Raw genomic sequence first — 13,683 nt, forward strand, 5'->3', positions numbered from 1 at the left:
ATAGCGGATGATTTGAACAGATATTTTGCACCTGTCTTCACTGTGGAGGATACGAATAACATCCCAGAAATAATTGCCAATCAAGATGTGACAGGGAGGAAGGAGCTTAAAACAATTACAATCACCAGGGAAAGGATACTGAGAAAATTATTAGAACTAAAAGCTGACAAGTCCCCAGGTCCTGGTGGACTTCACCCGAGGGTCTTAAAGGAAGTGGCCGCTGGGATAGTAGATGCGTTGGTTTTAATTTTCCAAAATTCCCTAGATTCTGGAAAGGTCCCATCAGATTGGGAAATAGTGAATGTAACTCCACTATTCAAGAAAAGAGGGAGACAGAAAGCAGGGAATTACAGGCCAGTTAGCTGAGCATCTGTCATAGGGAAACTGCTGGAATCTATTATTAAGGAGGTTACGACGGGCATTTAGAAAATCTCCGTGTGATCAGGCAGAGTCATCCTAGTTTTGTCAAAGGGAAATCATGTTTGACTAATTCATTAGAGTTCTTTGAGGAAACAACTAGCAATATGGATAAAGGGAAACCTGTAGATGTGGTGTACTTAGATTTCCAGAAGGCATTTGACATGGTGCCACATCAAAGGTTACTACACAAAATTAGAGCTCAGGGTGTAGGGGGTAACATGGATAGAAGATTGAGAATCTTCTATCTTGAGACTGCAATGGTTCAAGAAGGCAGCTCACCACCACCTTCTCAAGGGCAATTAAGGAAGGGCAACAACAAAGGCGTGCATGACCTCCTCCATTTCCAGGGAGCCAAGTAACTAGAATCCACCATTCAGCCCGTTGTGCCTGTGCTAGCTCTCTGCAAGAGCAACTCAATTAGTCCCACTCCCCTGCCTTTTTGTTTGTAGCCCTGCAAACCTTTTCTCTTCGGATAATTATCCAATTTCTTTTTGAAAGCCATGATTGAATCCGCCCCCACCACACCCTGAGGCAGTGCCTTCCAGATCCTAACCGCTCGTTCCGTAAAAAGGCTTTTCCTCGTGTCGCCAGGGCTTCTTTTGTCAATCACCTTAAGTCAGTGTCCTCTGGCTCTCCGTCCTTCCACCAATAGGAACGATCTACTTTTAAGGGCACCAATCGGCAGCAAGGCGGAAAGGCTGTCCGCAAACTTCCTCTTCCCCAGATTCATCGGGGCAGAAACATGGCAGCGCGATGAACCGCCCAGCAACCTCCCACCTGATTAAATGCCACCCCCACGTCCACAAACTCACCTCAGGGGAGGACATTAAGTGCCACCAAATGAATTCAACTTGACAACATGGCAGGGGCTTGAAATTTGTTTTTATTCGTTCATGGGATGTGGGCGTCGCTGGCTAGGCCAGCATTTATTGCCCATCCCTAATTCCCCTTGTTCAGAGGGCATTTAAGAGTCCATTGCTGTGGGGTCTGGAGTCACATGTAGGCCAGACCAGGACAGCAGGTTTCCTTCCCTAAAAGGCATTAAGGAACCAGGTGTGTTTTGAGAAAACTATAGAGGAGATGTGCGGGGCAAGTTTTTTTACGCAGAGGGTAGTGAGTGTCTGGAATTCGCTGCCAGAGGAGGTGGTGGAAGCAGGTACGATAGTGGTGTTTAAGAGGCAGCTTGACAAATACATGAATAGGATGGGAATAGAGGGATATGGACCCCGGAAGTGCAAAATGTTTTAGTTTGACGGACAATGTGATCGGCGCAGGCTTGGAGGGCCGAAGGGCCTGTTCCTGTGCTGTACTTTTCTTTGTTCTTCTTTACGACAATTCCAGATTTTTATTGAATTTAAATTTCCCCATCTGCCGTGTTGGGATTCAAACCTGGGTCCCCAGAGCGTTACCCTGGCTCTCTGGAATACTAGTCCAGTGACAATACCACTAGGCCACCGCTTCCCCTGGGGTGCCCCTCCTCATGATAGGCCGCAGACCTGAAACATTGGGCAGAATCGGTGGTGGGACAATATGGCGAGAAGGCCAAAAATCGGTTTCACGCCGTCATGAAACCAGTTTGCGATCGTCTGCTCCACCCATCAATGGAGGGCTGCGTTTCCCACTGCTGCATGTCCGGAATCTAACTTCAATACTTTAGCATCTGATCATAAGCCCTGCTCGCCGGAATCATCCCCCCCCCACACTGGATTGCACGCCAACCTGTTTCACAACTGTACATTAGCGACGTGCACCTGGTGAGCTGCACTTCGATTGGGACTTCGAGGTTTGTTTGTCTACCTTGCTTTGGGCAGCACTCGTGGTCATCAGCGCCAGGCTTCACAGGCAGCACCACATCACTTTTAGGGGGGCTCACGGGCAGGTCTCTACCTACCAGACCAGCCATAAAATGGGGGTGGTTTTTCAATGGCTGTAGGGGAAGGGGGGTATCCCAGGGTGTGTGTGGGGGGCACATGTTGATCTGTGCAAGTGGCCTCAGGATGGTGAGGGCTGAGGACTCAGTCTCCAGAGGAGATGGGGCCAGATGGAGATGTGAGGGTGTGTGTGTGAGAGTGGGTGGTGATGTCCCTTGAGCTGGCAGTGAGTGAGATGCCAGTGAATGTGTGATGGGCTTGTGAGTGTGTGAGCTTAGAGTGATGAGATGGTTGCCTTACTCTGGCGGCCATCATTCATCCTCTTGCTGCACTGGATGGTGTGTTCAATACACCTTTAAGAGAATGTGAGCAGATTGGCCACGTGACTGTGTTACCCAATTACTGTGTAGCGCGGGCTACAACCTTAATCAGTAGTTTAGAATAGGGTTTGGTTGGAGAAGCACACATTGTGTTAGACCATAAGACCATAAGACATAGGAGCAGAAATTAGGCCAATCGGCCCATCGAGTCTGCTCCGCCATTCAATCATGGCTGATAAGTTTCTCAACCCCATTTCTCCCGCCTTCTCCCTGTAACCTTTGATCCCCATACCAATTAAGAACCTCTCTATCTCGGTCTTAAATACACTCAATGACCTGGCCTCCACAGCCTTCTGTGGCAATGAATTCCATAGAGTCACCACTCTCTGGCTAAAGAAGTTTCTCCTCATCTCTGTTCTAAAAGGTCTTCCCTTTACTCTGAGGCTGTGCCCTCGGGTCCTAGTCTCTCCTACTAATGGAAACATCTTCCCCACGTCGACTCTATCCAGGCCTTTCAGTATTCTGTAAGTTTCAATCAGATCCCCCCTCATCCTTCTAAACTCCATCGAGTATAGACCCAGAGTCCTCAAACATTCCCCATATGTTAAGCCTTTCATTCCTGGGATCATTCTCGTGAACCTCCTCTGGACCCTCTCCAGGGCCAGAACATCCTTCCTGAGATACCGGGCCCAAAACTGCTCACAATATTCTAAATGTGGTCTGACCAGAGCCTTATAAAGCCTCAACAGCACATCCCTGCTTTTATATTCTAGTCCTCTTGATTAGTGCTCTGTAACTTGTGTTAATAAGCAGCATGTACCTCATCTTATACTGGTCTCTGCATCTGCAGTATATTGTTTGCCAACTCACCCATCGGTAGATAGGCGTGCAACCGTGTTCACTGAGCAAAGCGATCCGACAGAAGGGATATAACAGATGGCCAACCTCTCCCGGGCAGTGTTGGCACTGACGAGCACGGCCACCGGATCCCAAGCCGGAGTGGTGAGACTGATGGGCCTCCTGCGGCCAGAGCGGGGGTAGAGGGCATCACGGTGGGGCCTTCAAAAGGCACTCCAGTGACAGGTCACTGAACTCTTCCTGGCTTTCAGGGCCGTGTCTTCACTGGAGCAGCCCTGGGCTGCGAGCACTGGGAACTGAGTGCTTGGCTGCAGTTTAGATATGGCCCCCGGAGTGAGGAAGCAGTGAGGTGACGGGCGATTCAGAGGCTGCCCACCAACGAGACAATGTTTCCTGTGGCTGCATAATTAATGAGGTGGAAAGCAGACGAGACAGCACAAAAATCAGTCATTACGGCCGGCGGCTAAAACGTCTTATTTCCTGCCTGCTACCGCACTTGGTGCAAACCTGGGATAACTCCGCCCGTTAGCTCTGATTTGCTCTCCGCAGATGCTGCCTGACCTGCTGAGTGTTTCCAGCATTCGGCTTTTATTTCAGACTTTCGGCTTCTGCGGCATTTTGCTTTCGAACTCGCGACCTCCGGGTGTCACTCGTCCAGACGCATCAGCGCCGAGCGGCCGCACACGCTTTGATCAGATAACGCCTCTAATTCCAATCTCTCTGTCTCTCTCCATTTCTCTCTCTGCAGGAAAGGAAGGCGCTCCGAATAATGGGAATGGTTCCGTCGATCATCTTAGCCCGACGCCTCAGACTGAGGTTAGTTTGTTGGAACTGCCGCCGAAGAGGACAGTTGACCCCGTTCAGGTGAACAGCCTTGAGGTCAAAGCGAACATGGCCGCCTTCCAGCTGCAGCTCAATCCCGCGGAGAAGATGGCCAACGGCAACTCCTCCGCCCAGGAGATGAATGGACCAAACCAGGGGCAGCTTTCGCAGTCTGCAGCCACCCTGCCCTCCCCAGTGAAGGAGCCACCGCCTCTGGCAGCCAAGCCCAAGCTGTAAGTACTCCAGTTTCTTCATTCGGGCTTCATCCTTCCCTTTGTTTTGAACCAAAGGCCTTTGGCTTGTGCACTCTCGTCAAACGCCTTTGTGTTTTAACATAAAAACCCACCCGGAGCACCGTGCACGGTTCTAGTTTCCACGTCACGGACAGGACCGAGAGGCGTTGGAGAGGACGCAGGACAGTTTCAAAAGGGCGAGGGCAGAACCGAGAATTTAACTCTTAACGTAACCAGGCTGGGACTGTTTTCACCAGGAAAGGGAAGGCTGTGGGGGTGACCTGATAAGAGTCCTTTAAGATCATGGAAATTTTGTTGGTGTGCATTTGGGGAAATTGTTCCCCCCCACTCTTGCTGGGGAGATCAAATGTAGAGGCCGTAAACATAAGATAATCACTAATAAATCAAATAGGAATTCAGGCAAAACCTCTTTACTCAGACAGCGGCGAGAATGTGGAACTGGTTACCACAGGAGCAGTTGAGGCAAATAGCATAGACGTGTTTAAGAGGTGCACAAGGGTATACACGTGGGGCTAGATTTTATGCTCCCCCGCCGACACTTTTGAAGACAAAGGGGGTTTGTAAAATCCAGCACTTGGCCTCCCCGCCCACCTCCAACCTGTATGAAATTTTACATGGGGCTGGTGGAAGTGTTGGCTGGTCATGTTAAGGGTTAACATCGAAACAAGCTAAATGCCAGGATTTACTGAAGCTTGTTCAATTGGCCTCTGTCTGTGGCAGCCTTCCGCCTCGTAAGATAATGGTTTGTAGCCGTGGTGGTCAACCCTGTGTTCAATTGCGCACTCATTTTATTTCGGTATGAAGGGTGTTTACAGGTCCCATCAGGAGTGGGGTGAAGGGTTGACTGAGTTCAGCGGAGAGAAAGCCAAACTAACTGACTTGTCGTTTCGATTGTTGTTTCATTTAATACAGCCGCATCAACATGATCTGGCTCATTAACTATTCCATGTGACTTCCCTGCCTGTCAGCTAACAATTTAACTGCTCCTCCACTCTGGAATTGTTGTGGTGCATGGCATTAATTCAAAGTGATCAGCAGCCAGGTATGCTCATTTGGCAAGATAGCAATAAACTCCTTTGAATGATCCAGCTTTTTTTGCGTGTGTGTGTGTGTGTGTGTGTGTGCGTGTGTGTGTCTGTGTGTGTGCGTGTGTGTCTGTGTGTGTGTGTGTGTGTGCGCATGTGTGTCTGTGTGTGTGTGCGTGTGTGTCTGTGTGTGTGCGTGAGTGTCTCTGTGTGTGTGCGTGTGTGTCTGTGTGTGTGTGCGTGTGTGTCTGTGTGTGTGTGTGTGTGTGTGTGTGTCTGTGTGTTTGTGTGTGTGTCTGTGTGTTTGTGTGTGTGTCTGTGTGTGTGTGCGTGAGTCTCTGTGTGTGTGCGTGTGTGTCTGTGTGTGTGCGTGTGTCTGTGTGTGTGTCTGTCTATGTGTTTGTGTGTGTGTGTCTGTGTGTTTGTGTGTGTGTGTGTCTGTGTGTTTGTGTGTGTGTGTCTGTATGCGTGTGTGTCTGTGTGTGTGTGTCTGTGTGTGTGTGTGTCTGTGTGTGTGTGCGTGTGTGTGTCTCTGTGTGTGTGTGCATGTGTGTCTGTGTGCGTGTGTGTGTGCGTGTGTGTCTGCGTGTGTGTGTCTGTGTGTGTGTGTCTGTGTGTATGTGTGTGTGTGTCCGTGTGTTTGTGTGTGTGTCTGTGTGCATGTGTGTATGTGTGTGCGTGTGTGTCTGTGTGTGTGTGTGTCTGTGTGTGTGTGCGTGTGTGTCTGTGTGTGTGTGTGTGCATGTGTGTCTGTGTGTGTGTGTGTGTGTGTGTCTGTGTGTGTGTGTGTCTGTGTGTTTGTGTGTGTGTCTGTGTGTGTGTGTGTGTGTGTGTGTGCAAGCGTATGTATGTGTGTATGTCTGTCTGTGTCTGTGTGTGCATGCGCGCATGAATGTGTGTGTGCATCTGTGTGTTCATGCTTATGTGTGAGTATCTGTGTGGGTATGTGCGTTCCTGCTCAGTGTGTTAGTGTGTGTGCATTGTCTGTGCTTCTTGCTCCCACCTATATTCAATTCACTGGAAACCTGTAAGGAGGGGAACTTGGTAAAAAATGCCTCCATGTTTGAACAACACTGATTTCTTCCCTCGGGACTATTTCTGCTGGTTATCTATTGAGCCTCGTGATCAAACAACCATTGTCTTTCCTCGCTGCTTATCTCCAGAATGCAGCGTAAATGGAAATCAGCCAGTAGACTGATGTTATCAGATATTTTGTTTAAGTTCTGGCATGGCCAGATATTCAAGAGTTGTTTAAGCAACATGAGCGTAAATCAAAGTCACAGGCTTCAAACAAGGCATCAATAATGTGTTAAAAGAAATACATTTATACACCTTTCATAATCTCTGGATATCTCTAAAACTCTTTACAGCCATTAAAGTACATTTGAAATGCCGTCACTTTTGTCAATTCTTTGAATGTAGTGCATGCAGCAGCCATTCTGTTGCACAGCAAGATCCCACAAATGACAATGAAATAAATGGGAAGGTAATCTGATTTAGTTATATCAGTTGAGGGGTAAATTTTAGCCATGATGGTGGTTAGAACCCCCCCCCTATTTCTTGGGTGGGGGGGTACACCGGGTCTCAGTTTAGCACCTCCAACAGTGCAGTGTTCCCTCAGTACCGCCAGCCTCAATTATATGTCCAAACCTCTCGAACGGGGCTTGAACCCAGAACCTTCTGACTCAGGCTTAATGGGCCACAGCTGACGCGTGAGCAAATCTCCTGGATTAAGCTGGCATCAAGAGTAAAATGATTTATAGTTGGCAACTCCCGTCCCTCGCTTTTTTTGTTCAGTCGAGATCTTGTCATAAAACGATGGATGATGATTGGTTGCTGCGAAGAGTGGGGTCTTGATGCACTCCCTCAAGAGTTAACCCACCTTGAGGCCTCACATTTTCCAGCAAAGTGGTAGGAGTGCAGTCGTGGGCTGCGGACAGCTGACAGGACTTTCTGGGACCCTTGACCAAGGCCCAACCCTATCTGCGCTTCCTTCTGTAAAATCAAAATTATTTTGAATAAAAGGCTTACGTTTCCATGAAGGAACCCTGCCGACGTGCCAATTACATTTTTTGCGGTCTGCCACGCCTCAATGTTTCCCTTAGGGCCTTGTTGTTTCGTAACCTGGCTGGCATGAACCACCGGTGCACTTAACCCTCGCTCCATCTGAGGGATGATATGTTGGCTTCGTGGCGTTGTCCCGTTTTGGCAATGTTGTCCACGGCGTCAAACGCTAGCCATGTTTGATTAATTGGGAATCCAGTGCATTTCTGATTATTAAAAGAGTGAATGGTATAATCGTTTGGACGTGTAATCTCAATACCTAGGCTGGCATGGCATATGCATGTGAACTTTAACCTCTCTGTGGCGTTTGTTGGTAAAATGGTAGGACAAAAAGTAGAGTGTGCAAGGCCCTTTTAGCTGCTTGTGAGTTCTTTACTACCTTGGTTACTGAATTCTTGTAGATGTTCAATTTAATATACCCACGTGAAGTACATTGTGTGAGCATTTTAAGATGTTTTCTACTCATATTAATGAACGGCAAATTCTGTCAGATGACAAACTCACTCCTTATCTATCCTTTTGCGATCTTCCAGCTTGCTCTTATTCGTTATTCCCACAACCCCATCCTTCCTCATTTCCCTAGACATTCCCCATGAAGTGTCTTGATTAATACCTGGGTCTGAAGGATCTGCTCTAAGCAGGGACAGTGGTTGCCTCGAGAGGTCTCCCTCCAAAGAGGTCCCTTCATTTTACTAATCACTCCCTACTGAATCTCGTGTAGGAGGTCTTGTGGCGCCGTAGGTAGTGTCCCTGCTTCTGAGCCAGAAGCTCAGCGTTCATGCCCCACCCCAGGACTTGAAGGCCGAGGAAAGTGTGGCCATAACCTGCGCAAACAGGTTGAGTATCAGCCAGCAAATCCTTCCAACACACGGCAATTGCAGGCGGTAAGAGTGGGCGAGATTCCTGGTCAGCCGTGGGGTGGAAAGAACGTTGGGGGGCCTCTACCATCACCGTCCACAGCTCCAGACTGAAACAGGTATCTAAAAGGACTCCTTGAGTGAACTGTAGCCACCACACCACTGGATCTGGTGTCAAATCGAGCACAGGTACAAACATGAAATGGCCCATTTGAAATAGATAAGTGATAGTTAATCACAACAAAGATGAGAGACTTAGTTATGGGAAGAGACTAGAGAAGGTGGGGGTTGTTTCCTCAAAGCAGAGGAGGTTAAGGGGAGACTTAATGGTGATGCACAAATTTATTAAGTGTTTTTGACAATAAATAGGGAGAAAAGGTTTCCACTGACAGGAGGATCAGTAACCAGAGGATACCGATTTACAGTAATTGGCAAAAACTAGAGGGGGACATGAGGTTTTTCTAACACAATGACTTGTGGTGATCTGGAATAGGTAGAGGAATCAGCTTCAAAAGAAAATTGAAAAGGTAAAACAAATTAAAGGCTATGAGGAAAGAGCAGGGGGAGTGAGACTAATTGGATTGTTCCTTTAAAGAGCTGGGGGTAGTGTTCAATTGCTCTGTGTTCGATTATCTGTTTGCTATTGATGCTCACTGTGCTTGATTGGTTTAGCCTGGGTGTAGACTCAGAGAAAAGTTTAAAAAAAAACTGTAGAGGTTGCTGGAAGCCGGAGCTGGAAGCATGAAGAAGACATTTTGTGACTGCAGAGATATTTTAAAGCATTGCGAATAAAACCTGTTACACACATAGGGCAGAATTGTTCACTCGCCGGGGACGGGTGGGAGAGGTCGGCAAGCTGACTGCCGCCCGCGATCAGGGCCGGACCGCGATTTCACACTGGGCGTGAATTGTGTGCTTCAGCGCTCAGTGCTGCCTATGTAATGAGGGTGGGGGGTGGGGGGGGAGGGGGGAGGAGGGCAAGAGTATAAGTTCGGGCATGTGCACGAGTGCGCACAGGAAAGCTCCCAGAGGCACACAGCTGCCCCAGGGAGATGAAGAGTTCAAAAATTAAAAATAAAGATTTTTAAAACGTTAAAAAGCATGTACCCTCATGTGACTTCTGTCACATGGGCAGGGACACGTTAGAAATTAATATGAAAATTTTTTTTTTTCTAACGAGGGATCGAAACCTCATTCTGCCCATGGATGAGGCTTCACAAAGAATGCAAAGGCCGCTTGGCCTTTTCGCCTGCCCGCCAACCGTAAGACCATAAGAGCCATAAGACATAGGAGCAGAAATTATGCCATTCGGCCCATCGAGTCTGCTCCGCCATTCAATCATGGCTGATAAGTTTCTCAACCCCATTCTCCCACCTTCTTCCCGTAACCTTTGATCCCTTTACCAATCAAGAACCTATCTATCTCGGTCTTAAATACACTCAATGACCTGGCCTCCACAGCCTTCTGTGGCAATCAATTCCATAGATTCACCACTCTCTGGCTAAAGAAGTTTCTCCTCATCTCTGTTCTAAAAGGTCTTCCCTTTACTCTGAGGCTGTGCCCTCGGGTCCTAGTCTCTCCTACTAATGGAAACATCTTCCCCACGTCCACTCTATCCAGTAAGGTTGGACGGGCAGCGAAAAATTAAATTCAATCAGATTGTTAATGGCCTTAATTGGCTCTTTAATGGTCGACGGGTGGGCTGCCGGCTCCTGCACGTGCCTGCCAACCGAAATATCGCACCAGTCCACAATGACGTCAGGACGCTTGCCCGACGTCATCGCGCGTCATTTTCCACTCGTTCAGTTCGGGCGCGCGCCCCCCCGATGAGCTGAAAATTCTGGCCATAGGGCAGTAACTCCTGACGAGTGTCGGAAAGTGCTGGCCCACAGAAATTAGAAGAAATAAATGCCTGTTTACCTGCTCTTGAAAATTGCGTTGCCACTTCTGTTTGCCGGAGTTGTTTGAGGCCTGCATTGAAAGAATCCTCGCAGGCCCCATGAAGTGTAGCTCCAGAGCATTCAAGGAGGGCACGCCCCCTGTTTTACAGCACTTGCTGCCGTAAAGCAAGTAAGTTTAAAGGGCTAGGGAACTTGACAGGCCAGGGGCAAGGTAAGTGTCTAATGTAAGTACATAGGATGAGGGGGTTAGGGGTGTCTGGAGGTCGGGGGGATGTCTGAGGTCGTGCAGGGGGGGGAGGGGGGTGCAGAGTGGCAGAGTTGGGGGTCCGAGTTTGCCCGGGAGGTGGGAGGGTTGGGGGTCCAAGTTCAGGGACGTGGTGTCTGAGGACAGGGGGCGGGTTCCGAGGTCGGGGATGGAGGGGGGATGTTGGGGGTCTGAGGTCGGTGGGGTGGGGGGGGTGGTGTCTGAAGGTGGGGGCTGGTGTCTGAGGTCGGGGGGGGAAGGGGGGTGTCCGAGGTTGGGGGTGGTGCCCGAGGTCGGGGGGGTGCCCGAGGATTGGGGAGGGGGCAGTGTCCAAGGATGGCGGGGTGGGGGGCTTCTGAGGTTGGCGGGGGGTTAGTTGGAGGTCCAAGGTCAGAGGTGGGGGAGAATTGGGGGTCCGAAGTCAAGGGGGGTGATGGGAGGAGTCCCGTGGAGGGTCTGGGATTTGGGGGTGTGAGGGGTAAGTAAGGGGTAAATGTACCTCCGTGTCGGTCTGGGTCTTTACTCAGTCGTTAAAAGAGGTTTCAACTTTTCAACTTTTTCTGGGTAACTATTGGTATAACACCGGCAGAACCATCCAAAGTTTGTGATTTAAACCACATTTTCGGATGGTTCCCAGCGCAGCGCAAGTGTCCAAAGGAAGCGTGCGCCCCTGGGCAATTGCCGTGCAAACCCTTGCCTGGGAACTTTCCAGAGGAATTCCCCAGCGCATCTTTGGGGTACCCCCCAAATCCGACACTGGGGAGCGTGGAAGTGACAGGCCATAGAACCTAGTGTCATCTCTGCATAGCTCCAAGATGTATAATATTCAGCAGGCTTTGTATACAGCAAATATACAATGACTTTGGGCTAAATGGCCTCCTTCTGTGCTGATTTCCTAATCTTAGGGTAAACTACATTGAACAATTGTAAAGCCGTTTTTAACTCTGATGTTCTACCAGATATTAGATTGGTAAGCACTCAGGAGGTCAGGCAGGAACTATGAGATAAAATCAGGGGTAACACTTCAGGTTGATGATCGTTCACGAGAGCTCGTGTTATTTCAGTTCATGGGCTGTGTGATAACTCAGGCAATGCTTCAACTGTAATGTGGCCTTGTGTAATATCTGAGCAGTCGAGTGGTACTTAAGATCTGAATTTCATCCTGCTGTCCTTCTACCTCACCGAAGAGTGGGAGAGGAAGAAAGGGAGTGGGCAAGATGGAGACAGGAGTGGGGAAGACAGGGAGGTAGGGAGATGCTGGGGCGGTTGGTGAGGGAAGGGAGAACTGGGGTGCAGCAGGCGGGGGAGGAGAGGGAGGAGTGCAGAGAGGGGAGGGGACGGGAAGCATGGTTGAGTGGAGCTGCAAAAAAGAGTGGGAAGGGAGGGGGAAGAAGGGGAAAGGCGTGCGGAGTGGGGGAGGAGTGTAGAGGAGTAGGTAAGGTGGAGGAGGGGAGAGCAGCATGAGGATGAGGGGAGAGGATTCGGGGTGGGAGTGTGGAGAGGTGTTGGGGAGCAGAGTACAAAGGGAGGAAGATGGGGCAGAGGTGTTGAGGGGGAGTGTGGAATGAGGAAGGTAGGGAGGGGAGCAGAGTAGGGGATATGCAGAGGGGGAAGGTGGAGAGGGGAGTTGGGGAGAGGAGTATGGAGTGGGCAAGGTGGGGGGGGCGGGAGAATGCCGAGGGGGAGGTAAAGAAAGGGAGTTGGGGAGGGAAGTGTGGAGTGGGAAAAATGGAGAGGGAAATGGGTAAGGGGAGCACAGTGTACAGAGGGGTGAAGGTGGGGGAGAGGGGAGTGTGGGAGATGAGTGGGCATACATCAAGGGAAGATTTGGGAGGGGAGAGCAGAGGAGGGCTGATGGGGGAGGGGAGTAGGGAATGGGGGAATTTGGGTGCTAAGAGCTGGGCTGGTTGAGATTGGACCATCACTTTTGACAGTAAATAGATGTGCAAGTTCCAAAAAGACTTTGAGTTTAAAATCTGTAAAATAGAAAAATTGACTTGGGCGGGATTAAGGAACAATGTTTGTTTGATACAACAAGCTGATGCAAGTCCCTGATCATTGCTCTCACTCACTCTCTCTAACATACACTCACTCACTGCACAATGTCGGCAGAGTGAAAGATTATCCACAGAACCTGTATCTAAAATGTACCCAAGGACCAGAGCTCCAGACAGATAGATTCCCACTAACCTCTGCCGCTGGGACTGAGTGCTAGTCATTCTCATCCCTTTAACAGAGGAAAATAATGTTTTTCTTTAAACAACATAAACAATACAATTTAATATAACTTGACAACAAACTGGCAGAAATATTAAATGACCTGTCTGCTTGCACTCGGCGGTACATATTCGTACAGAAGGAGGCCATTCGGCCTATCAAGTCTGTGCCGTCTCTTTGGAAGAGCAAACCAATTAGTCCCATCCTCCTGCTCTTTCCCCATATCCCTGAACTATTTTTTTCTTCAAATACTTAATTCTTCTGGAGGGCTATTTAATCTGTATCCACCACCCTATCAGGCCATGCATTCCAAATCTTAACCACTCTTCCTCATGTCAGACGAACATACAAAATAGGAGCAGGAATAGGCCATTCGGCCCCTCGGGCCTGCTCCGCCATTCAATAAGATCATGGCTGATCTGCTTCTGTTTCGATTTCCACATTCCCATCTAACCCCGATAACCTTTGATTCCCTTGCCTAACAAGAATCGATCTACCTCTGCCTTAAAAATATTCAATGACCCCGCCTCCACTGCCTTCTGAGGCAAAGTTCCAAAGTGGCACAACCCTCTGAGAGAAAACATTCCTCCTCATCTCTGTCCTAAAAGGGCAACCCCTAATTTTAAATAAGCGCCCCCTAGCTCTGGACTCAACCATAAGAGGAAACATCGTTTCCACGTCCACCTTGTCAAGACCATTCAGGATCTTGTATACTTCAATCAAATCACCCCTCACTCTTCTAAACTCCAGTGGAAACAAGCCCAGTCTGTCCAACCTTTCCTCATAGGACAACCTGCTCATTCCAGGTATCAATCCTGTAAACCACTTCT

General features: G+C 49.1%; 1 protein-coding gene across 2 annotated transcripts in view; it reads left to right on the forward strand.

Moving 5' to 3' along the window:
* Positions 1-13,683, forward strand: part of palld (palladin, cytoskeletal associated protein) — a 436,835-nt gene that overhangs the window by 231,840 nt on the left and 191,312 nt on the right. For both annotated transcript variants that reach the window (XM_078561258.1, XM_078561267.1), the window contains exon 9: positions 4,218-4,524. In XM_078561258.1, the coding sequence (XP_078417384.1) occupies positions 4,218-4,524 (307 nt within the window). The remainder of the gene's footprint in view (positions 1-4,217; positions 4,525-13,683) is intronic.

Source organism: Cetorhinus maximus, chromosome 2 (assembly GCF_964194155.1).
Source record: "Cetorhinus maximus chromosome 2, sCetMax3.hap1.1, whole genome shotgun sequence".
NCBI classification, from domain to species: domain Eukaryota; kingdom Metazoa; phylum Chordata; class Chondrichthyes; order Lamniformes; family Cetorhinidae; genus Cetorhinus; species Cetorhinus maximus.